The sequence below is a fragment of the Pleurodeles waltl genome, chromosome 4_2 (assembly GCF_031143425.1).
Source record: "Pleurodeles waltl isolate 20211129_DDA chromosome 4_2, aPleWal1.hap1.20221129, whole genome shotgun sequence".
Taxonomy (NCBI): domain Eukaryota; kingdom Metazoa; phylum Chordata; class Amphibia; order Caudata; family Salamandridae; genus Pleurodeles; species Pleurodeles waltl.
Genome location: NC_090443.1, coordinates 25,702,245 through 25,726,136, shown reverse-complemented (window position 1 = coordinate 25,726,136; position 23,892 = coordinate 25,702,245). Strand labels below are relative to the sequence as shown.

Genomic DNA, 23,892 nt, shown 5'->3' with positions numbered 1-23,892 from the left:
TGATGGGTGGTGCCCTGTGTGACTGCAGAAGATTAGAGGTTTTGCACAAACTCAAGAGTGAACTGCGCAAGTAAATAGGTTAGCCAATTTCTTGAAATGTACAGGGTCACCCCATAGCAAATCATAACAAATAAGATCAGCTGTGAATTTTATGCAACCCACCTATTGTTAAATAGTCTCTAAATAAGTAACATCACAGATGGAAAGAGGAGATAGAAAAATCTGGATGGGGACAACTATAATAGATGGTATAGGAATTGGAAGAGCAGGCGATGTTCCAATGAACACTAAATGTGTTGTGATGGTGTAAAACAAAAATGTGTCCCACATGAACACGGAGTTTGGTGGGACTTGCCAAGAAGCATTTTTTATTTTATTACATCAATACAGTCAGAGAAGTATGGGACTTGCAAAGGAATGTGTTCTATGGCAATGGTTCAGGACTTACAAGAAAGCTTTCTACATCTAAATAGTTAGACTGACCATGAATGTAGGTTACAATATCTACACCAATGTAATGATATTAAAACAAACATATTGGTCTATAGCAAGCTGGATCTCTATGGAGAGAGAAGAGAGGAAGAGAGAGAAGAGGGAGAAGAGGGAGAAGAGGGAGAAGAGGGAGAAGAGGGAGAAGAGGGAGAAGAGGGAGAAGAGGGAGAAGAGGGAGAAGAGAGAGAAGAGAGAGGAGAGAGAGGAGAGAGAGGAGAGAGAGGAGAGAGAGGAGAGAGAGGAGAGAGAGGAGAGAGAGGAGAGAGAGAAGAGAGAGAAGAGAGAGAAGAGAGAGAAGAGAGAGAAGAGAGAGAAGAGAGAGAAGAGAAGAGAGGAGAGAGGAGAGAGGAGAGAGGAGAGAGGAGAGAGGAGAGAGGAGAGAGGAGAGAGGAGAGAGGAGAGAGGAGAGAGGAGAGAGAGAGAGAGGAGAGAGAGAGAGAGAAATATACACATTTTTTGTGCAAAACGTAATTATTTTGCTGGATTAAGAGATCCAAGGGGCATGTACAAGACCAATGCCTCACGGGCTTCTTCAAGACATCTGTGGAATGGCACAAGGAGATAAAGGGTTCCTAGTCATAAGTCAGATCAGCAAGCTGCCTCAAAAGCCAAGAACCTATGCCACGAAGCAGAAGCCTCCTTCCACCATCATTGCTATATTGAAAAGGGTTAAGCTATACCATTTACTGGACACAAAGTGCAGGTATTTTATGGGTTTACTGGCTTCTTCCAGAGCAGATCCAAATCCATCTTTACGAACATCGATACTCTACCCCTCTCTCAATCCTTCGGACAGGGCTGGACTGAATCGACGGCATCGAATTCCAGAATGAAAACATGACACATGGACGTTTTTAGTGGTCAAAGCAATTAACCTGTCCGACAAACTACAGACTACATCTGGGGAAAACATCATGGGAAGGAGCACAGCATTCCCTTACACTCAGGCCCTGGGAAACCTGAAAAAAATACAGACGCATCCTGTATCTTTTCAGAAGAAACAATTACCACAAAGCTCAAAAAAGCAATAACAGTGCTAATCCATGGGACTGTATCCTAGCTGAAATTCTTTTCCCCTCCTCCATTATTTAGCCTTTGCCCATCATAAGTGTACATGCATGCATTTTTAAACGGCATTTACAGTTGCTATCGATTTCCAGAGAGCAACCACAGGATCTACTCGAAGAAAAGCTGTGCAATAAGGAACAAAACAACAAATCTCGAGGAGGTAGTGTTTTTAGATGGCCGGAAATCTTTGCCAAAGTTTCTAGAATTCAAAGCCATGTCTCTGTGTCAGCTGTGTCCCATTACAATACAATCCACGTGTAGCGCACGTTGTCGGCCAAAACCTTCAAGGAGCAACCTTTAGGAGAAAAGAAACCAGACATTAAGAGAATATAATGAGAATCAGCGTGCACTAGGTAAGGGAAAGGCAGCATGATGAAATGATACAAGGGCGGCACAGCTTACAATTATAAAAGGCAAACTGCAGTTTGGCAGACAGGTGCCATGAATGTCCTTTTAACTATAGAAGATTGGGGTAGACCAGAATTTAAGTTGCTTTAAAGTACTCACGTGCTTAAATGATTTAAGTACCAACCAGGCAGCAGAGCAGTAAGGTATTAAGTAAAGCATCAGCAGTTTGTTAAAATCCACTATGAAAATAATAGATCTCTTCTTGCACCTGCTATCCATTCCTTTGATGTTCTCTACATTTCACTGATCCATTCATCCTTTCCTAAATTGTAATCTCAAGCTTTTTTTTTTTTTTTTTTTACTTATACCACATGCACTGCAAAACTCCGGTGAGGTTTGTTTAACAAGTGGCACTTCTTGCGTTTATTTACCGATTAACGGATTTCAAGTATTGTCATTACTATTAATTTGCTTCACCTACCCCAGAACTTAGGTGCCAGTCTTGTACGGCGCTGATCAACCTCTACATCTGATTAGGCAAAAAGATTGTTACAATTGCAGAACACCAAAAGTGCATCTCGATGGATGACCAGGGCTCGGCATTGCAACAGTTCTGGTGTAGGGCAGACGTAGCCTCTCCAGCTACCCCCAATAATTCAGCATTGACCACCTGGCTCAAAATGTTTTTTATCATTAAACCCAACACAGTGTAATAGTGCACAAGAGTGGCACATAGGCCGCAGAGCAAGCTCTCAAGAGTGTGCCCACCTCCCTTAGAGTCACCCACAAAAACTGAAAACTGCAGATGTGCAGTTTTCTTTTGAACGGAACGGAGAAAAGTCTATTCAATCGGTTACTCTGGAGCAGCAACATCGCCGGAAATAGGTCATTATGCATGGTTGTTTATGCAGAACTCGACTGCCTTTTTATCATCATAAGGACGTTAACATTTCTGAATGCACTCCCACCAGTTGATCACTCTCAGAAATCCTCCCTTTGGACATGGGCTAAATGTTTTTATTATAAATTTTACATATCTATGCTCTGCATTTAGTCAGTAAAACCTTGTGTGTGTATATGTACTCCTTTTTATAAATCTAGTGTTAGCCTCTTATGTCATGTCAAAAGTATAAGCTCAAGCAAGTAATTTGCACCCTAAGAAGAGAAGGGGAGTCGGTAACATGACATATCAAACATCATAGAACATTAGAGGGGCCTTCCCTGTCAGATGGATTCCCTTAGGTTTTGATGATAGGATAGATGAAGAAAGACAATGGCAGGTTACAATAGCTTCCAGGCACGACTGTCAAACAATATCCAAAGTTGTGAGGCACTAAAACCAAAAACCATCAACAAATGCAAGGCACTTTAGTCAATCATTTAACATACGTGGTAAGGGAAAGAGACGTGAGGAACAAAAACGGAACATTCTCAACAACCTCCCCCATCTCCGACCCTTATACAGTGTTAGCTCGCAGCCAAACACCTAAGAAGGCCATTGTAGCCCCTTTTTTCATTGTGGAATGTGCTTGAGGTGCAACTAAGAGTTGTCTTTTAGCTTTAAGGTAACATGTTTGGATGCATTTTACTATCCATCTTGCTAAACCTTGTTTTGAAATGGGGTTACCAGTATGAGGTTTTTGAAAAGCTACAAAATAGCTGTTTAGTTTTCCTGAATGGTTTTGTTCCATCTATGTAGTACATTAGAGCTCTTTTAATATCTAATGTATGCAGAGCTCTTTCTGATACAGAATCTGGCTGTGGGAAGAAGACTGGTAGTTCCACTGTGACTGATATGAAAGGGTGATATTACTTTAGGAAGGAATTTAGGGTTAGTTCGTAGTACAACTTTATGTACTTGTATGAACGGTTCCTCAATTGTGAAAGCTTGAATTTCACTGACTCTCCGCAATGACGTAATTGCGACTAGGAAGGCAAGCTTCCATGTTAAGAATTGCATTTGGTATAAGTGCATAGGTTCAAATGGAGGGCCCATAAGTCGCTTAAGGACTATGTTTAAATTCCAAGGGGGAACTGGCGGTGTCCTGGGTGGAATGATGCGTTTTAAGCCTTCCATGAATGCTTTAATAACAGGAACTCTAAATAAGGAGCTGTGCTGTATATTTTGTAAATATGCTAAAATTGCAGTGAGATGTATTTTTATGGAAGAGAATGCTAAATTTTATTTCTGTAAATGAAGTAAATAGCATACAATATCTTGTATTGATGCTGTAAGAGAGTCAATCTGTTTAGATTGACAGTAATCTACAAATATTTTCCATTTGTTAGCATAGCACTGTTTAGTAGTGGGTTTTCTTGCTTGTTTAAAAACGTCCATACATTCTGATGGTAGTTGTACATATCCAAACTCTATGAGCGCAGGAGCCATATCGCCAGATTGAGTGTTGGAATTTGGGTGCCTGATTTGTCCTTTGTTTTGTGTCAACAGGTCTGGTCTGTTTGGGAGTTTGGAGTGTGGTACTACTGACAGGTCTAACAATGTTGTGTACCACGGTTGACATGCCCACGTTGGTTCTATGAGTATCATACTGAGTGTGGTTTGAGCAATTTGTTGACCACAAACAGAATGAGTGGGAGAGGGGGAAAAGCGTAAGCAAATATCCCTGACCAATTGATCCATAGAGCATTGCCCTTGGATAGGAGACGTGGGTGTCTGGATGCGAAGTTTTGGCATTTTGCGTTTTCGCTTGTGGCGAACAGATCAATGTTTGGTGTTCCCCATTGTTGAAAGTAGTTTTGAAATACTTGAGGGTGAATTTCCCACTCGTGTGTCTGTTGATGATTTCTGCTGAGAACATCTGCCAATTGGTTGTGTATTGCTGGAATGTATTGTGCTACCAGGTGAATTTGGTTGTGGATTGCCCACTTCCAATTTTTCAGGGCTAGAAGGGAGAGTTGGGACAAATGTGTCCCTCCTTGTTTGTTTAGGTAATACATGGTTGTTATGTTGGTTTTGATAAGGACATTCTTTTGTGTGAGAAGAGGCTGAAAAGCTTTGAGTGCTAGGAAGACAGCTAACAATTCCAAGTGATTTATGTGTAGCTGTTTGTGTTTTGCATCCCATTGGCATTGAATGTTGTGACTGTTGAGGTGAGGTCCCCACCCAATCATCAATGCATCTGTTGTAATTATGGTCTGAGGCAGAGGGTCTTGAAATGGCCGGCCTTTGTTTAGATTTGTGGAATTCCACCACTGAAGGGACATGCATGTTTGGCGGTCTATCAACACTAGATCTTGAAGTTGACCATGTGCCTGTGAATATTGTTGTGCAAGGCACTGTTGTAAGGGCTGCATGTTTAGTCTCGTGTGTGGAACAACTGCAATACATGATGCCATCATCCCTAAAATCTTCATGACAAATCTGACAGTGTACTGTTGATTTGTCTGTATCTGTGTGATTATGTCTTGGAATGCTTGTATTCTTTGCGTATTTGGACATGCTAGCGCTTTTTGAGTGTTTAGTATTGCACCCAGATACTGTTGTATTTGTGTAGGTTGTAGATGCGATTTTTGGTAATTTGAGAACCCTAGCGTGTGCAGGGTTTGTATAACAATGTGTATGGTTTTGACACTGCATATGACTGATATTATTAGCCAATCGTCTAGCTATGGAAAGGCATGTATATGTTGTCTTAGGTAGGCTGCGACTACCGCTAGGCACTTTGTGAGCACCCATGGTGCTGTTCTTATTCTGAAGGGCAACACTTTGAACTGATAGTGCTTTCCTTGAATGGCAAACCTGAGATATTTTCTGTGCGCAGGATGGATGGGTATATGAAAATACGCATCCTTAAGGTCCAATGTTGCCATAAAATCGTGTTTTTGGAGTAGTGGGATAACATCTTGAAGAGTTACCATGTACAAATGTTGGATGTAACATTGAGGGTCCTGAGATCTAATGTTGGTCTGAGGGTGCCATCTTTTTTGGGAATCAGGAAGTATAGAGAATAAACTACTGTGCCTACTTGATCTTGTGGGACGGGTTCTATTCCTTGTTTGAGTAATAGAGATTTGACTTCTTCCTGTAACAGATTGATATGTTCTGTGGATAGTTTGTGTTTTGGTGGAATGTTTGGGAGAGTTTGTATCATTTCTAGGCAATAACCATTGCAGATAATTGATAGTACCAAATTGTCTGTGGTAATGTTTTGCAAATTGGTGCGGAACTGTTTGAAACTTCTCTATTTTTGGGATACTGCCCCCTACATGTGCCCCTAAAACTACCTCATTGGTATTGCAGTTGGTAGGTTGGTTTTGCCTGTGATGTGGATGCCTCTGCTGTTATTTGTGCTCTAAATCCACCTCTAAACTAAGGTTTCCGAAAGGATCCCCTGCATGGTGTGGTGTATAGTGCACCCATTGCCTTTGCAGTGTCTGAATCTTTGCCCAATTTCTCAATTGCAGTGTCAACTTCTGGGCCAAAAAGTAGTTTTTTATTGAAAGGCATATTTAACACTGCTTGCTGTATTTCGGGTTTAAAACCAGAGGGCCTGAGCCATGCATGCCTCATTGTTACAGCAGTATTGACACTCCTCACATCGGTGTCTGCTGCGTCTAGGGCAGATCTAATTTGAATATTGGTGATGGCTTGCCTTCCTCCACTATTTGCCTTGACCTTTTTTGATGTTCTTTGGGGAGATGCAGAATTATGTCTTGCATCTCATCCCAATGGGCCGTGACGTATCTAGCTAACAGCGCTTGTGAGTTAGCTATCCTCCACTGACTCGCTGCTTGGAATGCAACTCTCTTCCCTGCAGCATCAAACTTCCTGCTTTCTTTGTCTGGTGGGGGTGCATCACCTGATGACTGAGTTTGCCCCTTTTCTGGCTGCGCTTACTACCACCGAATCTGGAGGAATATGTTGAGTTATGTAATCAGGATCAGAGGGAGGTGGTTTGTATTTTTTCTGTATCCTGGACGTAATTATCCTTGCCTTAACTGGCTCATTAAATATTTGACCTGCGTGTTTTAGCATGCCTGGGAGCGTGGGGAGGGACAAAAACAAAAAATCCTCCTCCAACGGTTCAGTGTGCATGGTGACACCATGGTATGCTGCAGCCCTAGCTAAAACCTGATTGTACACCGTGCTATCCTCAGGTGGTGAAGGCTTAGAGGGATAGCAGTCTGGGTCGTTGTTGGGAATGGGATTTGGATCATAAAGATCCCTTGGATCTACATTGTCCTGTTGTGAGTCAAAAGAATGTGATGGTGACTGCACTGGTGTAGGACTGGTAGGAGGAGAGGTATACAGGTGTGGAGTGAAGAGGAGAATGAGGAGGAGAAAATTGAGGAGGTGGTGGTCTCTCCTTCGGCTTTGGCACTTTAGCTGGAGGCTGCATAGTGTCCAATTCCTCCTGAAAGGCTAACTTCCTCTTGGGTTTTAGAGGAGGTGCTGTTAGGATTCTGCCGGTTTCCTTGTAGATATGAATCCTGGCTTGCCTCTCATCCATTACTTCAAGTATTGGCTGTACTTGAGTCTCCTCTTCAGAGGTTTTGTGGCTTTCTTTTAGTCTTTTTGAAAGTCCATGTTCCTCTGTGTATCCTGCTCTTTTCGGTTCCGAAGTCGTTCTTTTCGGTATCGAAAAAGATGGTGTAGTCGATGTTCTCGGCTCCGAAAGGGATTCACAATTTTCCGACTCCGAAAAATTATGTTTACTCTAGTCGGGCACAGTGCCTTTTATTGACTCCGATGGTTTCGGAGGAGTGGCCTTTTTCGGTGCCGAACTGGCAGTTTGGTCATCGGATGTGTTTTTGCGGGCCGAGCCATGGCCTTCCGGCAGTGGCGTACTCAAGGCCTTATGTTTTGGTCTTTGTGATGGTACAGGGGCAGGGGTACTGTCTTGCCGTGACCTGTCTGTCTTCCTCGGATTCCTGGTCAGAGTCACAACCTCAGACGGAGACTGCTGTCTGCATGATCTCTTCCTCCTCCACGTCGAGATGTTCGGAGCTTCTGGACACCATCTCGAGTCTCCGTGCCCTCCTGTTTTAAAGCATCTTTTTAGACCGGAAGGATTGACAGGCCTCATAATTTTCTTCCCGATGATCTGGGGAAAGGCAAAGATTACAGACGAGATGTTGATCTGTATAAGGGAATTTTGCGTGGCACCGAGGACAGAATTGGAATGGAGTCCGATCCATGAGGCTTCCACGCGGTCAGCCCGACTAGGCCCGAGTTGGGCACAAGCGCCCCAAAGGGCGAGTAAAGTTGTCTTCTCCAATGGTACCGATGTGTTGATGGAAGATGTAAACCCTATCGATACAATACCGACAAAAATAAGACATTTAAGTTTTCAGAATCGAACTTTCAGAGCGGAAGGAAACATGTCTGAACACGACGGCGGAAAGAAAGCAATCTAACATGGAGTCGATGTCCAGGCGCAATGGAACCGAAGAGGAGGAGTCACTCGATCCCGTGACTAAAAAAAACACTTCTTCGAAGAAAAACAACTTGTAACACTCCGAGCCCAACAATAGATGGCAGAAGTATAATGAACAGCATGTGTATCTGCAGCTACACATGCCACCGAACACACACATATATATATATATATATATATATATATATATAATATCACTTACCTAGTGTACATCTGTTCTTGGCATGTAGTGCTGCAGATTCACATGCTTTGCATAAGTTCGCAAACTATTGTTGGGCTCGGAGTGTTACAAGTTGTTTTTCTTCGAAGAAGCTATCGAGTCACAAGATCGAGTGACTCCTCCTTTCGGTGACAGCGCACGCATGGACATCAAGTCCTTTGTTAGATTGTTTTCCCGCAGAAGGGTGAAGTAAGGAGTGAAGAATTGTATATGCACATATATATATATATATATATATATATATATATATATAGTAAGAAAAGAAGATGTCCATGCAATGTATATACATATTTACATAATAAAGTACCATAACGGCTACAGGCTTCTGAGGAGTGAGAATGCATGTGAATCTGCAGCACAACATGCCACGAACAGATGTACACTAGGTAAGTGAAATTGTCCATGCAATGGCATGTGTAGCTGCAGATACACATGCTTTGCATAGACTGTAAATCAGTCCACTCCTAAAATAAGCAGTGGCTAGCCTATAGGAGTTGGAGTAGTTTGAAATAGTGTTTTAAGCACTTCTTGACCAACATTTGCTTGCTGACAAGACAACACATCCACACAATAGTGTTTTGTAAATGTGTGTGTTGTAGACCATGTGGCTTCTTTGCATATGTCTGCCATTGGTATATTTCCTAAGAATGCTATTGAAGCTCCTTTCTTTCTAGTAGAATGTGCTTTAGGAGTTTCTAATAGTTGCCTTTTAGCTTTGAGACAGCAAGTCTGAATACACTTTACTATCCATCTTGCTAATCCTTATTTTGAAATGGGATTACCCTTATGAGGCTGTTGAAAAGCCACAAAAAATGTGTTTAGATTTTCTGAAATCTTTTGTTCTGTCTATATAGTACATAAGAGCTCCTTTGACATCAAGAGTGTGCAGAGCTCTTTCAACAACTGAATCTGGCTGTGGAAAGAAGACTAGCAATTTGATTGATGTGAAATGTTGAAGCCACTTTGTGTAGAAATTTTTGATTTGTCCTGAGTACTATTTTGTGCTTGTGAATTGGAAGAAAAGTTCTTCTAAAGTGAATGCCTGGATTTCACAAAAGTAATTGCTACTAAGAAAGCAACTTTCCATGATAGAAATTGAAGAGCGCAAGAATCCATAGGTTCAAATGGTGGACCCATAAGCCTTGTAAGCACAATGTTAAAATTCCAGGCTGGAGCGCTAGGTGGAATAACTCTTAAGCCCCTCCATAAAAGCTTTTATGGCAGGAATTGTAATGCTTTGGAGGTAGGCTGATATTACTGTTAAATTAATTTTAATAGATGGATACGCAAGATTTGCTTTTTGTAAATAAAGCAAACAACATACATTATCCTGTACTGATGCTGAGTGGATTAATGTTTTTGGGTTGACAGTAACATACAAAACGTTTCCATTTAACCGCATAGCAGTGTCTAGTTGTAGGTTTACATGCCTCCTTTAGAATATCTATACATTCTGATGGAAACAGTAGATATCCAAGCTCTATGACCTCAGGAGCCAAATTGCCAGGTTGAGAATATTGGGACTGGGATGCCTGAGCTGACCTTTGAGTCAATAGGTCTGGTCTGTTTGGGAGTTTGTGATGTGGTACTACAAACCGATCCAACAGTATCGTGTACCAGTGTTGACGTGCCCAGGTGGGAGCTATGAGTATCATACTAGGAGAGGTGTGACAAATCTTGTTAACTAGAAATGGAATTAGAGGGAGAGGGGAAAAAGCATAAGCAAATATCCCTGACCAATTGATCCAAAGAGCATTGCCCCTGAATTGAGGGTGTTGGTACCTGGATGCAAAGTTTGGGCATTTCGCATTTTCAAATGTTGCGAAAAGGTCTGTGTCTGGTGTTCCCCACATGTGAAAGTAGTGTTGAATTACTTGTGGGTGAATCCCCCATTCGTGTATTTGTTGCTGCATCCTGCTTAAGAGGTCCGCTAATTGGTTGTGTATCCCTGGGATATACTCCCATTTCCAAATTGTCTATGCTAGAAGGGAAATTGAGATGAATGTGTGCCCCCAGTTTCTGTAGATAATACATTGTTGTCATGTCTGTCCTTATTAACACTGTTTTGTGTGTGATCCGTGGTTGGAATGCTTTGATTGCTAAGAACACTGCCAGCAATTCCAAGTGGTTTATGTGGTAAGTCTGCTGGATTGAGTCCCATTCTCCCTGTATTGTAAGATTGTTGAAATGGGCTCCCCAACCTGTCATTGATGCATTCGTGGTGATTATGGTCTCTGGCACAGGGTCCTGAAATGACCGCCCCTTTGATAAGTTGGTGTGATTCCACCACTGCAGACAGTTTTAAGTCTGGTGGTCCAACAACACTAGATCGCAAAGTTGACACTGTGCCTGAGACCACTGTTGGGAGACATTGTTGCAGGGTCTCATGTTTAGACGTGCATTGGGCACTACTGATATGCAGGATGCCATCATTCAAGAGTTTCATGATAAATCTTACTGTATAGGTTTGATTGTATTGCAGTTAATATGAGACTGTGGAACGCTTGAATTCTCTGTGGGTTTGGGTAGGCTAATGCTGACAGTGTTGAGAATTTCTCCCTGATATGGTTGTATTTGCGCTGGCTGAATGGGAGACTTCTGGTAACGGATTGTGAACCCTGGACTGTGTAGGGTATTGATTGTGTGTGGTATTGAAGTTTTAATGGTAGTGGCTTTTATTAGCCACTCATCTAGATAGGGAAAGACCTGTATATACGGTCTTCTGAGGTTTGCAGCACCCACTGCTAGGAATTTGGTAAATATCCTTGGTGCTGTTGTTACTCCAAAGGGTCGCACTTTGAATTGGTAGTGCTTGCCTGCTATTACAAACCTTAAGTATTTGTGGTGTGCTGGATGTATAGGAATATGGAAGTAAGCATCTTTTAGATCTAATGTAGTCTTGTTTTTGTAACAAGGGGATGGCTTACCGTAGAGTGACCATGTGGAAATGCTCTGAGAGAATATACTGACTGAGAGGCCTGAGATCGAAGATTGGTCTGAAAGTCCCATCCTTTTTTGGTATGAGGAAGTTTAGAGAATATACTCCTGTTCCTTGTTGACTGATGGGTAATACCTCTATTGCACCACTGAGTGGTAGAGATTCTACCTCTGCTTTTAGCAGAACAATGTGTTCTGGAGAGAAAGCCTGTGTGAATGAGAGGGAATGTTTGGTGGAGTAGAGATGAGTTCTAGACAATGACCATTGTGTATAATTGACTGTACCCATTGATCTGATGTAATTTGTTGCCAATGATGGTAGAAATGTTGCAGTCTTCCTCCTACAGGACATGTGTGCTGTGTGGGGATGCAGAGAAAGTCACTGTTTTGATGAGGTGGAGGCACCTCTTGTGGCAGTGGATTTGCCCCTGCCTCTGAAAAAACTGTGTCCTCTATAGAAACCCCTGAAAGATCCTGTTGAATAATACTGTTGTCCCTGTTTCTGTTTTGACAGAGGCTTCTGATGTTTGATGTTTTAAACCCCCACTGAACTGGGGCTTAAGAAAAATGCCCCAAAAAGGTGTTTAAAGAGCACCAATGACCTCTGCTCTATCAGAGTCCTTTTTTAATTTTTCAATGGGGGTATCCACCTCAGGTCAAAATAGTTGTTTATTAAATGGCATATTAAGAACAGCTTGCTGTATTTCCAGTTTGAAACCTGAGGACGCCAACCAAGCATGCCTTCTGATCATCGCACTAGTATTAATTCCCCTAGCTGCAGTGTCAGCTGCGTCTAGGGCGGATCTCATTTGATTGTTGGCAATAGTTTGTCCTTCTACCTGCTGTGCCCTCTTTTGGTGTTCTGTGGGGAGATATTGAAGGAACTCCTGAATTTTGTCCCAATGGGCCCTGTCATACCTGGCTTAAAGAGTTTGGGAGTTGGCAATTCCCCACTGATTTGCAGCTCGAGTTGCCACTCTTGCCTGCTGCAACGAATTTGCGGCTTTATAAGGTGGAGGAGCATCCCCTGTGGATTATTTTCCCTTTTCCTAGCTGCACTGACCACAATGGAACCAGGTGGCAATTGTGTTATAAAAATTGGATCTGATGGTGCAGCTTTATATTTTTTATCCACCCTAGGTGTTAATACCCTATCCTTTGCCGGCTCTTTAAAAATTTTATCAGCATATTTTAGCATGCCTGGTAGCATCGGCAAACATTGACACTGTTTGTGTGTAGAGGATAGGGTGCTGAATATGAAATCATCCTCTATGGGCTCAGAGTGAAGCTGCACATTGTGCTATGTGGCTGCTCTAGCAATGACGATTATAGGCAGTGGTGTCTTCAGGTGGAGATGGCCTTACGGGATACAGATTAGGGTGATTAGATGGAATTGACATATCCCATGGGTCTATATTATAAGGATTGTCACCCATATAATCCCATGTGAGAAGATAGGAGATTGTGCAGAAAACTGTGTGGGTGAGGGTGGTGGTGTGTCAGGTGGTGGGGAAGGAGAGGTGAATGCAGTTGAGAAGGCTGATGCACTGTCTTTGGCTTCTCCTTGTGCTTAAATGTTTTCACCTGTGAAGGCCCAGATTCCAAACTTTCTTGGAATGACAGTTTCCTCTTAGTTATAAGAGGAGGGGAGGCAATTTTCTCTGTATCCTTTTGGATTTTTATTTTCCTCTGTTTATGGTCCAGGACCTCAAGAATGGGCCTAATGTCTGTTGACACCTCTGAAGATGGAACATGTCTACTTCCCACAAACGTATGCTCCGAAAGATTGGTGATGGACTGCTTTAAACGGGCTGAAAATGTGGTCCCTGAAGCAGATGGAAGTTTTTTCAGCTCCGAAAAGGAGGCTTGGATGCTTCAGCTTTGAGGTGGTATATAGACGTTTTGGTTCCAAAGTGGAAGCTTCCATCTTACGAGATTCCGAAACAGGCGTGGTAGTCTGTTTGTGAAAATTACATCTCGACGACTGGCTCTCAGGTTCGGTGTCATAGAAGGCCAAAATGCATTCGACCAAACGACCATGGCCAGCAAACATTGGTGGACCCAAGGCCTTCTGTGCTGACTTTATAAAATGTTTTTGGTTATAGGAGGGGGCTGGCGTACTCACGTACTGTGCTGCAGGAATAACTTGTCTGTCCCCATTTGATTCACGGTCGGAATCTGTGTCTGCGATGGAAACTGCAGTCTGCGCCTGTTCCTCACCGAAAATGTTGGGTGTTTGTTCTATTAACTTCGATGCCCTTTCTAGTTGTCGCGCTCTTCGATATCACAAAGTCTTCTTGGATCAGAGGGATCAGCACGCCTCACAGGTTTCCTCCTTATGATTTGGAGAGAGGCTGCACACCGAGTGTTGGTTGGTGTAGGGTAACTTGGCGTGGCACCGAGGGCAGAATCAAAACAGAGTACGATCCATGAGCCTGTGACGCAGTGAGCCCGAGAAGGGTGTGGGTGCCCGATGGGAGTTTAATTGATCCCAACGCTACAGTCAGATTGAGTATAGTTAGGAAAACATGTTTGAAAACTATACAGACGTTAAAGGAAAAGATAGAAAAGTTCAGATAGTACCGACTGAGATCTACTGAAGCAAGAGGGAACACGTCCAAACCAAACAGCGGAAAGAAAACTATCTAACAAAGGATTCGATGTCCATGCACACTATCACCGAGAGGAGTCACTCGATCTCATGACTCAAAAAAGCTTCTTAGAAGAAAAACAACTTACCCAACACTAGATGGCGAACTTATGCAAAGCATGTGTACCTGCAGCTACACATGCCATCAAATATATGGAAAATGTCACTTACCCAGTGTACATCTGTTTGTGGCATGTAGTACTGCAGATTCACATGCTGTGCATATATTCCGCCATCTAGTGTTGGGCCCAGAGTGTTACAAGTTGTTTTTCTTTGAAGAAATATTTTCTTGAATCATGGGATCGAGGGACTCCTCTTCTTGGTAATAGTGCACATGGCCATCGACTCCTTTGTTAGATTGTTTTCCCGCAGAAGAGTGAAAGAACGTAAGTGTCCAACTAAATGTAATAAGTAAATAAGATGTCCATGCAAATATAAATATATATATACACATATGTACAAATAAATACTGCAATGACAACCGGCTTCCGGGGAGAAGGGAGGGTCCATGTGAATCTGCAGCACTACATGCCACAAACAGATATAGACTGGGTAGGCGACATTTTCTGTTTAATGGCATGTGTAACTGCAGATACACATGCTGTGCACAGACTAAAATGCAGTCCTTCACCCAATAAAGCGGGGGCTAGCCTGTATGGGTTGAAGTGGTTTGAAATAGTGTTTTATGTACAGCTTGGCCTGTTGCTTTGAGAATACATCCACACAGTAATGTTTTGTGAATGTATGTGGTATGGACCATGTAGCAGCTTTGCATATGTCTGCCACTGGTATGTCTCCTAAAAATGCCATGGAAGCACCTTTTTTCCTATTGGAATGTGCTTTAGGACTTATCAAAAGTTGTCTTTTTGCTTTACTGTAATATGTTTGAATACATTTTACAATCCATCTAGCTAATCCTTGTTTAGAGATAGGATTTCCTTTATGTGGCTGTTGGAAAGCTACAAAAAGTGGTTTAGTTTTCCTAAACTCTATTGTTCTATCAACATAGTACATTAGAGCTCTTTTAAGGACAAGTGTATGAAGAGCTCTTTCAGCAGTTGAGTCTGGCTGTTGGAAGAAGACTGGCAATTCCGCTGATTGGTTAATGTGAAAAGGAGAAACTACTTTTGGCAAACATTTTGGATTTGTTCTAAGTACAACTTTATGTTTGTGTACTTGGAAAAATGGTTCTGCCAGAGCGAACGCTTGTATTTCAGTCACTTTTCTTAATGAAGTAATTGCTACTAAGAAAGCAACTTTGCAAGTGAGAAATTGAATATCACATGAATGCATGGGCTCAAATGGCAGTCCCATTAATCTTGTGAGTACAATATTGAGATTCCATGCAGGAACTGGTGGGGTTCTTGGTGGAATAATACGCTTACGTCCTTCCATAAAGGCTTTTATGACAGCGACTCTGAAGAGAGAAGTTTGTTGTATAGTTTTAAATACGCTGAAATAGCAGTAAGATGAATTTTAATAGAGGAAAAAGCTAAATTTTCTTTTTGTAAATGAAGCAGGTAGCATACAATATCCTATATTGATGCTTTAAGTGGGTCTATATTTTTGGGCTGACAGTAGTAAACAGTTTCCACTTGTTAGCATAGCATTGTCTAGTTATAGGTTTGCATGCTTGTTTTAGAACTTCCATACATTCTAATGGATGGTGTAGATATCCAAATTGCTAAGTTGAGAACACTGGGCTTGGGATGCCTGATTTGACCCTTGTTCTGTGTTAACAGATCTGGTCTGTCTGGAAGTTTGTTGGTGAGAGAGGTGTGAAGCAGTTTGTTGACCAGAAATTGAATTAATGGGAGCGGGGGAAAGGCGTAGGCAAATACCCCTGACCAGTTGATCCATAAAGCATTGCCCTTGGACAGAGGGTATGGGTGTCTGGATGCAAAGTTTTGGCATTTTGCGTTTCCGCTTGTTGCGAAAAGGCCTATGTCTGGAGTTCCCCACATTTGAATGTACTGTACTGAAGTACCCATGAATTAATTTCCCATTCGTGCATTTGTTGCTGCGTCCTGCTTAGTAGGTCTGCTAGCTGGTTGTGTATCACTGTGATTTATTCCTCTAGCAGGAAAATTTGATTGTGAATCGCCCATTTCCATATTGTTTGGGCTAGAAGGGACAATTGAGATTAATGTGTTCCTCCCTGTTTCTACAGATAATACATCGTCATATTGTCTGTTTTTATTACGACTTTTGTGCCTGAGGAGAGGTTGAAAAGCTTTTAGGGTGAGAAACACAGCTAACAATTCTAAATGGTTTATGTGGCAAGTTAATTGCGTTGAATTTCATTCCCCTTGTATGGTTAGGTTGTTGAGATGCGCTCCCCAACCTGTCATTGATTCATCTGTTGTTATTATGGTCTGAGGCACATGGTCCTGAAATGATCACCCTTTTATTAAGTTGTTGTGATTCCACCATTATAGAAATTGGTGATTTTGGCGGTCTAGGAACACTAGATCCTGTAATTGACCCTGTGCTTGAGAGAGACCATAGTTGTATGAGACACTTTTGCAGTGGTCTCATTTAGTCGTGCATGCGGTACTATTGCTATGCATGATGCCATCATTCCCAACAGTTTCATGATAAATCTTACTGTGCAACTTTGATTGGGCTGTATCTGTGATATGAGGTTTTAAAAAGCCTGTATCCTTTGTGGATTTGGGTGGGCTAACGCTCTTTGAGTATTGAGAATCGCACCTACGTAAGGTTGAACCTGTGCTGGTTGAAGATGAAATTTCTGGTAATTGATTGTGAACACTTATGTGTGTAGGGTATCTATTGTGCGTGGAGTGTGTTGTTGGCACTGTATAATATTGCTTGAGTTAATTAGCAAATCGTCTAGATAAGGAAAGACATGTATGCGTTGTCTTCTGAGGTGAGCTGCTACTACAGCTAGACATTTTGTGAAAACACTTGGAGCTGTTATGCCGATGGGAAGTACCTTGAATTGGTAATGTTAGCCTGCTATTACAAATCTTAGGTATTTGCGAAGAACTGGACGTATGGGAATATGAAAGTAAGCATCTGAGATCTCAGGCAGTCATGTAGTCTTGTTTTTGTAGTAGAAGAATTAAGTCCTGTAGAGTGACCATGTGAAAATGTTATGACAGTGTAAAGAAATGGCTCCCTGTTGCAGTTACCCCCCACTTTTTGCCCGATACTGATGCTGACTTGAATGAGAAGTGTGCTGGGACCCTGCTAACCAGGCCCCAGCACCAGTGTTCTTTCACCTAAAATGTACCATTGTCTCCACAATTGGCACAACCCTGGCACCCAGGTAAGTCCCTTGTAACTGGTACCCCTGGTACCAAGGGCCCTGATGCCAGGAAAGGTCTCTAAGGGCTGCAGCATATCTTATGCCACCCTGGGGACCCCTCACTCAGCACAGACACACTGCTTGCCAGCTTGTGTGCGCTAGTGGGGATAAAATGACTAAGTCGACATGGCACTCCCCTCAGGGTGCCATGCCAACCTCACACTGCCTGTAGCATAGGTAAGTCACCCCTCTAGCAGGCCTTACAGCCCTAAGGCAGGGTGCACTATACCACAGGTGAGGGCATAGGTGCATGAGCACTATGCCCCTACAGTGTCTAAGCAAAACCTTAGACATTGTAAGTGCAGGGTAGCCATAAGAGTATATGGTCTGGGAGTCTGTCAAAAACGAACTCCACAGCTCCATAATGGCTACACTGAATACTGGGAAGTTTAGTATCAAACTTCTCAGAATAATAAACCCACACTGATTCCAGTGTTGGATTTATTAAAAAATGCACACAGAGGGCATCTTAGAGATACCCCCTGTATTTTACCCAATTGCTCAGTGCAGGACTGACTGGTCTGTGCCAGCCTGCTGCTGAGAGACGAGTTTCTGACCCCATGCGGTGAGAGCCTTTGTGCTCTCTGAGGACAGAAACAAAGCCTGCTCTGGGTGGAGGTGCTTCACACCTCCCCCTGCAGGAACTGTAACACCTAGCAGTGAGCTTCAAAGGCTCAAGCTTCTTGTTACAATGCCCCAGGGCACTCCAGCTAGTGGAGATGCCCGCCCCCTGGACCCAGCCCCCACTTTTGGCGGCAAGTCCAGGAGAGATAATGAGAAAAACAAGGAGGAGTCACTGGCCAGTCAGGACAGCCCCTAAGGTGTCCTGAGCTGAAGTGACTCTGACTTTTAGAAATCCTCCATCTTGTAGAAGGAGGATTCCCCCAATAGGAATAGGGATGTGCCCCCCTCCCCTCAGGGAGGAGGCACAAAGAGGGTGTACCCACCCTCAGGGCTAGTAGCCATTGGCTACTAACCCCCCAGACCTAAACACGCCCTTAAATTTAGTATTTAAGGGCTCCCCTGAACCTAAGAATTTAGATTCCTGCAACTACAAGAAGAAGAGGACTTCTGAGCTGAAAGACCCCTGCAGAAGAAGAAAAGAAGACACCCACTGCTTTGGCCCCAGACCTACCGGCCTGTCTCCTGCCTTCTAAAAGAAACCTGCTCCAGCGACGCTTTCCCCAGGACCAGCGACCTCTGAATCCTCAGAGGACTGCCCTGCTTCAAGAAAGACAAGAAACTCCCGAGGACAGCGGCCCTGCTCCAAAAAGACTGCAACTTTGTTACAGAGGAGCAGATTTAAAGACCCCTGCAAATCCCCGCAAGAAGCGTGAGACTTGCAACACTGCACCCGGCGACCCCGACTTGACTGGTGGAGAACCAACACCTCAGGGAGGACCCTCCGGCGACTCCGAGACCGTGAGTAACCAAAGTTGTCCCCCCTGAGCCCCCACAGCGATGCCTGCAGAGGGAATCACGAGGCTTCCCCTTACCGCGACTGCCAGATCCTAAAGTCCCGACGGCTGGAAAAGATCCTGCACCCGCAGCCCCCAGCACCTGAAGGAACGGAACTTCAGTGCAGGAGTGACCCCCAGGAGGCCCTCTCCCTGGCCTAGGTGGTGGCTACCCCGAGGAGCCCCCCCCTTGCCTGCCTGCACCGCTGAAGAGACCCCTTGGTCTCCCATTGAAAACTACAGAGAACCCGACGCTTGTTTGCACACTGCACCCGGCCGCCCCCGCGCTGCTGAGGGTGTACTTTCTGTGTGGACTTGTGTCCCCCCCGGTGCCCTACAAAACCCCCCTGGTCTGCCCCCCGAAGACGCGGGTACTTAACTGCTGGCAGACTGGAACCGGGGCACCCCCTTCTCTCCATTGAAGCCTATGTGTTTTGGGCACCTCTTTGACCTCTGCACCTGACCGGCCCAGAGCTGCTGGTGTGGTAACTTTGGGGTTGCTCTGAACCCCCAACGGTGGGCTACCTTGGACCCAAAACTGAAACCTGTAGGTGATTTACTTACCTGCTAAAACTAACAATACTTTACCTCCCCCAGGAACTGTGAAAATTGCACTGTGTCCACTTTTAAAACAGCTATTTGTGTTTTATATGAAAAGTATATATGCTACTGTAATTATTCAAAGTTCCTAAAGTACTTACCTGCAATACCTTTCAAATGAGATATTACATGTAGAATTTGAACCTGTGGATCTTAAAATAAACTAAGGAAATATATTTTTCTATAACAAAACCTATTGGCTGGATTTGTCTCTGAGTGTGTGTTCCTCATTTATTGCCTGTGTGTATGTACAACAAATGCTTAACACTACTCCTTTGATAAGCCTACTGCTCGACCACACTACCACAAAATAGAGCATTAGTATTATCTCTTTTTGCCACTATCTTACCTCTAAGGGGAACCCTTGGACTCTGTGCATACTATTCCTTACTTTGAAATAGTGCATACAGAGCCAACTTCCTACAGACAGGATATATAGATTTAGAGGTCTGAGATCTAGAATGGGTCTGAAAGTATTATCCTTTTTTGGTATCAGGAAATATAGTGAATATACTCCTGTTCCCTGTTGTGATATTGGAACAGTTTCCATTGCTCCTTTTAGTAATAGAGAATGTACCTCTTGTTTTAAAAGAACATTGTGTTCTGGGGAGAGTCATTGTTTTGGGGGAGTGGTGACACTCTGAGGTATTAAATTTTCCTCTGGCTCTTAAGTGTTAGCCTCTGTAAGAGCCTCTAAATGATCCTCTTGGATAATACTGCTGGGTTTGTTTAGGCTGTGAGGTGGAAGCCTCTGTAGTTTGGGATTCAAAACCTCTCCTAAACTACTGTTTGCGAAAGGAACCCCAATAAGGTATGGTATATAGGGCTCCCATGGCTTTTGCAGTGTCGGAGTCCTTTCTGAGAAATAGATGCTCCTTATAAAAAGGCATGTTAAGCACTGCCTGCTGTATTTCGAGTTCAAACCCGGAGGATCTTAGCCATGCTGGTCAATGAATTGTTATGCTAGTGTTGATAATTCTAGCTGCAGTATCAGCTGCATCAAGGGCAGATCTAATTTGATTATTAGTGATTGCTTGTCCCTCTGCAACAATTTGTTGTGCTCTTTTCTGATGCTCTTTAGGTAAATATTGCAAGAATTCTTGCATTTAATCCCAGTGTGCCCTGTCATACCTTGCTAACAGGACTTGGGAACTGGCAATACGCCATTGGTTAGCTGCTTGTGTAGCTACCCTTTTACCAGCCGCATCAAACTTTCTGCTTTGTCAGGGGGAGGAGTGACCCCTGAAGACTGGCTATTGCCCCTTTTCCTTGCAGCACTAACTACAATAGGGTAAGGCGGTACCTGTTGGGTGATGTAAACTTGATCGGTTGGCGCAGGCTCATATTTTGTATCTATTCTTGGGGTTAAAACCATAGCCTTGACAGGTTCCTTAAATGTTTTCAGCATCTCTAAGCATACTAGGCAGCATTGGTAAACATTGGTAGTGTAAGTGAGTGGAGGACAATGTGTTAAAAAGAAAATCCTCCTCCAATGGTTCAGCATGCATCTGAACTCCATAGTATGCAGCTGCCCTAGAAGTGACCCAAGTGTAAACCATACCATCCTCTGGTGGTGAAGGTTTGGACGGATAGAGATCTGGGTCATTTAATGGTATAAGATCTGGGTCATTTAAGACCCAGGGGTCCACTGTATCGCTGTGTGATTAGGTGTGAAAATGTGTTGGTGAGGGCAATGGTGGTGGGGTAGTAGGTGGTGGAGAGAAAGAAAGTTGTGGCGAATGTGGTGGAGAAAGCTGCAAAGGTGATGGCTTCTTTCTTTTAAATATTTTTGCTGGTGGTGGAGCAGTATCAGTCTCTTGAAACGCCAGCTTCCTCTTGGTCTGTGTAGGAGGTGAAGCAATTTTCCCCGTCTCCTTATGGATATGTATCCTTCTTTGTCTACTGTCCATAACCTCCAAAATTGGCTGGATATCAGAGTCCTCAGAATGATATTCAGAAGTTTTTATGCCTTTGGAGGATTGTTCAATAATTGTCTTTGAACTGTGTTTTAAACGGCTTGAAAGTCATTTCTCTTCTGTGTAGAAGGATTTTTTTTGGCTCAGAAATGGTACCTAATTTTTTCAGTCACGAAGATACCGTCTGTGATTTGAATTTAAGACTCCGAAGAGTGTGGGCATCGGTTCGGCTGTGGAGCTTTTAACATGTTTGCTCGACTCCAGCAGCGAAACAGGCGTGGCCTGTTGATGGGGTGACTTGGCCTTTTTCGGCACCGAACCCGAGGGTCACCCGCCAACAATATTCTTTCGGTGGAACCATGGCTTTCTGGCAGTGGTGCACCCAAGACCTTAATAGGTCTTTTGGTTGTGGGTGAAGGGGAGGGTGTACTCACATGCTGAGCCGCAGTGATCAGTTGGCTGACTTCATCCGAGTCTGCTTCGGAGTCGGTGTCCTGAATTGAAACAGCCGTCTGTGCCTGCTCCTCCTCTAAGGTGTTGGTGGGCTCTTTATACTTCGACGCCATCTCAAGTCTTCTTGCTCTCCGATCACTTAGTGTCTTTTTCGACCGGAATGAATGACAAGCTTCACAATCTGCCTCTCGATGTTCTGGAGAAAGGCAAAGATTACATACCACGTGCTGATCAGTGTAAGGAAATTTCACGTGGCATTGAGGACAGAATCGGAATGGAGTCCGATCCATCAGGCTATGGTGTGGGAGGCGTGAACAGGCCCATATAGGTCGCAAGCACCCAAAAGGGTATTTTCTGGTTCCCGATGGTACTATCGGCTCGACTGTAGATGGAAACGCGATCGAAACAATACAGACAGTAGAATAAAGTTAATATATTGTTTCCGAACCAAAAGTCTCGGAGCGAGAGGAAACACGTCTGAACCAGACAGTGGAGAGAAAACAATCTAACAAAGTCGTCGATGCCCATGCGCACTATTACAGAGAGGAGGAGTCACTTGATCCTGTGACTCGAGAAGAGACTTCTTCAAAGAAAAACAACTTGTAACACTCCGGGCCCAACACTTGATGGCAGAATATATGCACAGCATGCATATCTGCAGCTACACAAGCCATCCAACATAATATATATATATATATATATATATTTTCACACACACGCACATATTTATGCCATGGCACTGAAAATAAACATGTCCAAATAACTATTGTTATTTACAGAAATAGTAAGTAATAGTCCTGCATTAATATAGTGCAAAGGTGAAATACAAGTTTATTCCCACAGCACAGACTGTGACCTGGGAAAAATCACTTTACTAACCCACAGATTCCATTTAATAGTTGCAAACGCAAACAACTTAGTATTAAACATCTTTTCGGCTGAATTTTACCTTCCTACACAAATTTAATCCCCTGAATCCTGGTTTAAGTTAAATACCCTTTGTTAAAAGGCAAAGTTACCCCTACCAGTAATCCTAGTTCTGCATCGTAGTAAATCATTGTTAAAGCCAAGCACGTGAATAATTCACCAATGCACACAAGGGCCCTGGAAAACCTTTTAACATTTTTTTCCACTGGAACTGCATCATAGAATGCCTACATCCATGAGTTCACATTACAACCGGTGAAATGGAAGTCTAAGAAAAAGCCTAATTTTTCAGTGAACATTCAAAATAATTGGCTTGATTAATGTCATAGAATAGCATTACAGCATCCAAATGAATGCAGAGAAAACGCTTTCAAAAGTGAACACAAGGTTAAAAATGCAGACTGTCCAGGCTTACTGTTGGACCTGGGCCTACCTGCATGGTCACCCCAAAGAATTTTTGCCTTTACCCTCCACTTTTTGTTGAATTTGTTTTTGCCGGCCTTAGGACTCTGAACTTTACCACTGCTAACTGGTGCTGAAGTGCTCTCCTTAAAACATGGTAGAACTGGCTTAGAGCTAATTGGCGTAATTATTTACTTATAAGTCCCTCGAAAAATGGCACTACATGTTTCCAAGGCCTGTAAATGAAATGCTACAAGTGGGTCTGCAGCACTTATTGTGCTACCCAGTTAAGTAGGACTTTCAAACGTGCCTGAGGCCTGCCATCGCACCCTGTGTGCGCAGCTTTTAAACTGCCCGTTAGACCTGGCAAAATAAACCTTTTACAATGCCCAAAAACCTTCCTTTTTATTGCACTTAAGTCACCACCAGGCCCTAGACAGCCAAGAGGGCAGGATGTAATGTATTATAAGAATAAAGGACATATACTCTTAAGATTTATATGTCCTGCTAGTGAAAAACTCACATTCGTTTTTCAGTACTGAAAGGCCTACCTCTCCTGCAGACTAACACTGGAATTACCCTGTTCTCCAGTATTTGATCTTTCTTTCACATGCGTGAATCATTCACAGTTGAAGTGGGAATCCCACAGGACCATAATAAAGCAGCATGTATCGTAACAGGCTACAATAGCAA

At 43.2% G+C, this 23,892-nt stretch overlaps 1 protein-coding gene across 1 annotated transcript in view; it reads right to left on the bottom strand.

Moving 5' to 3' along the window:
- Nucleotides 1-340: 340 nt before the first annotated feature.
- Nucleotides 341-23,892, bottom strand: part of DCAF15 (DDB1 and CUL4 associated factor 15) — a 173,235-nt gene continuing 149,683 nt past the window's right edge. The window contains exon 13 of the mRNA XM_069230450.1: nucleotides 341-1,855. Within this exon, the coding sequence (XP_069086551.1) occupies nucleotides 1,800-1,855 (56 nt within the window). The 3' untranslated portion in view covers nucleotides 341-1,799. The remainder of the gene's footprint in view (nucleotides 1,856-23,892) is intronic.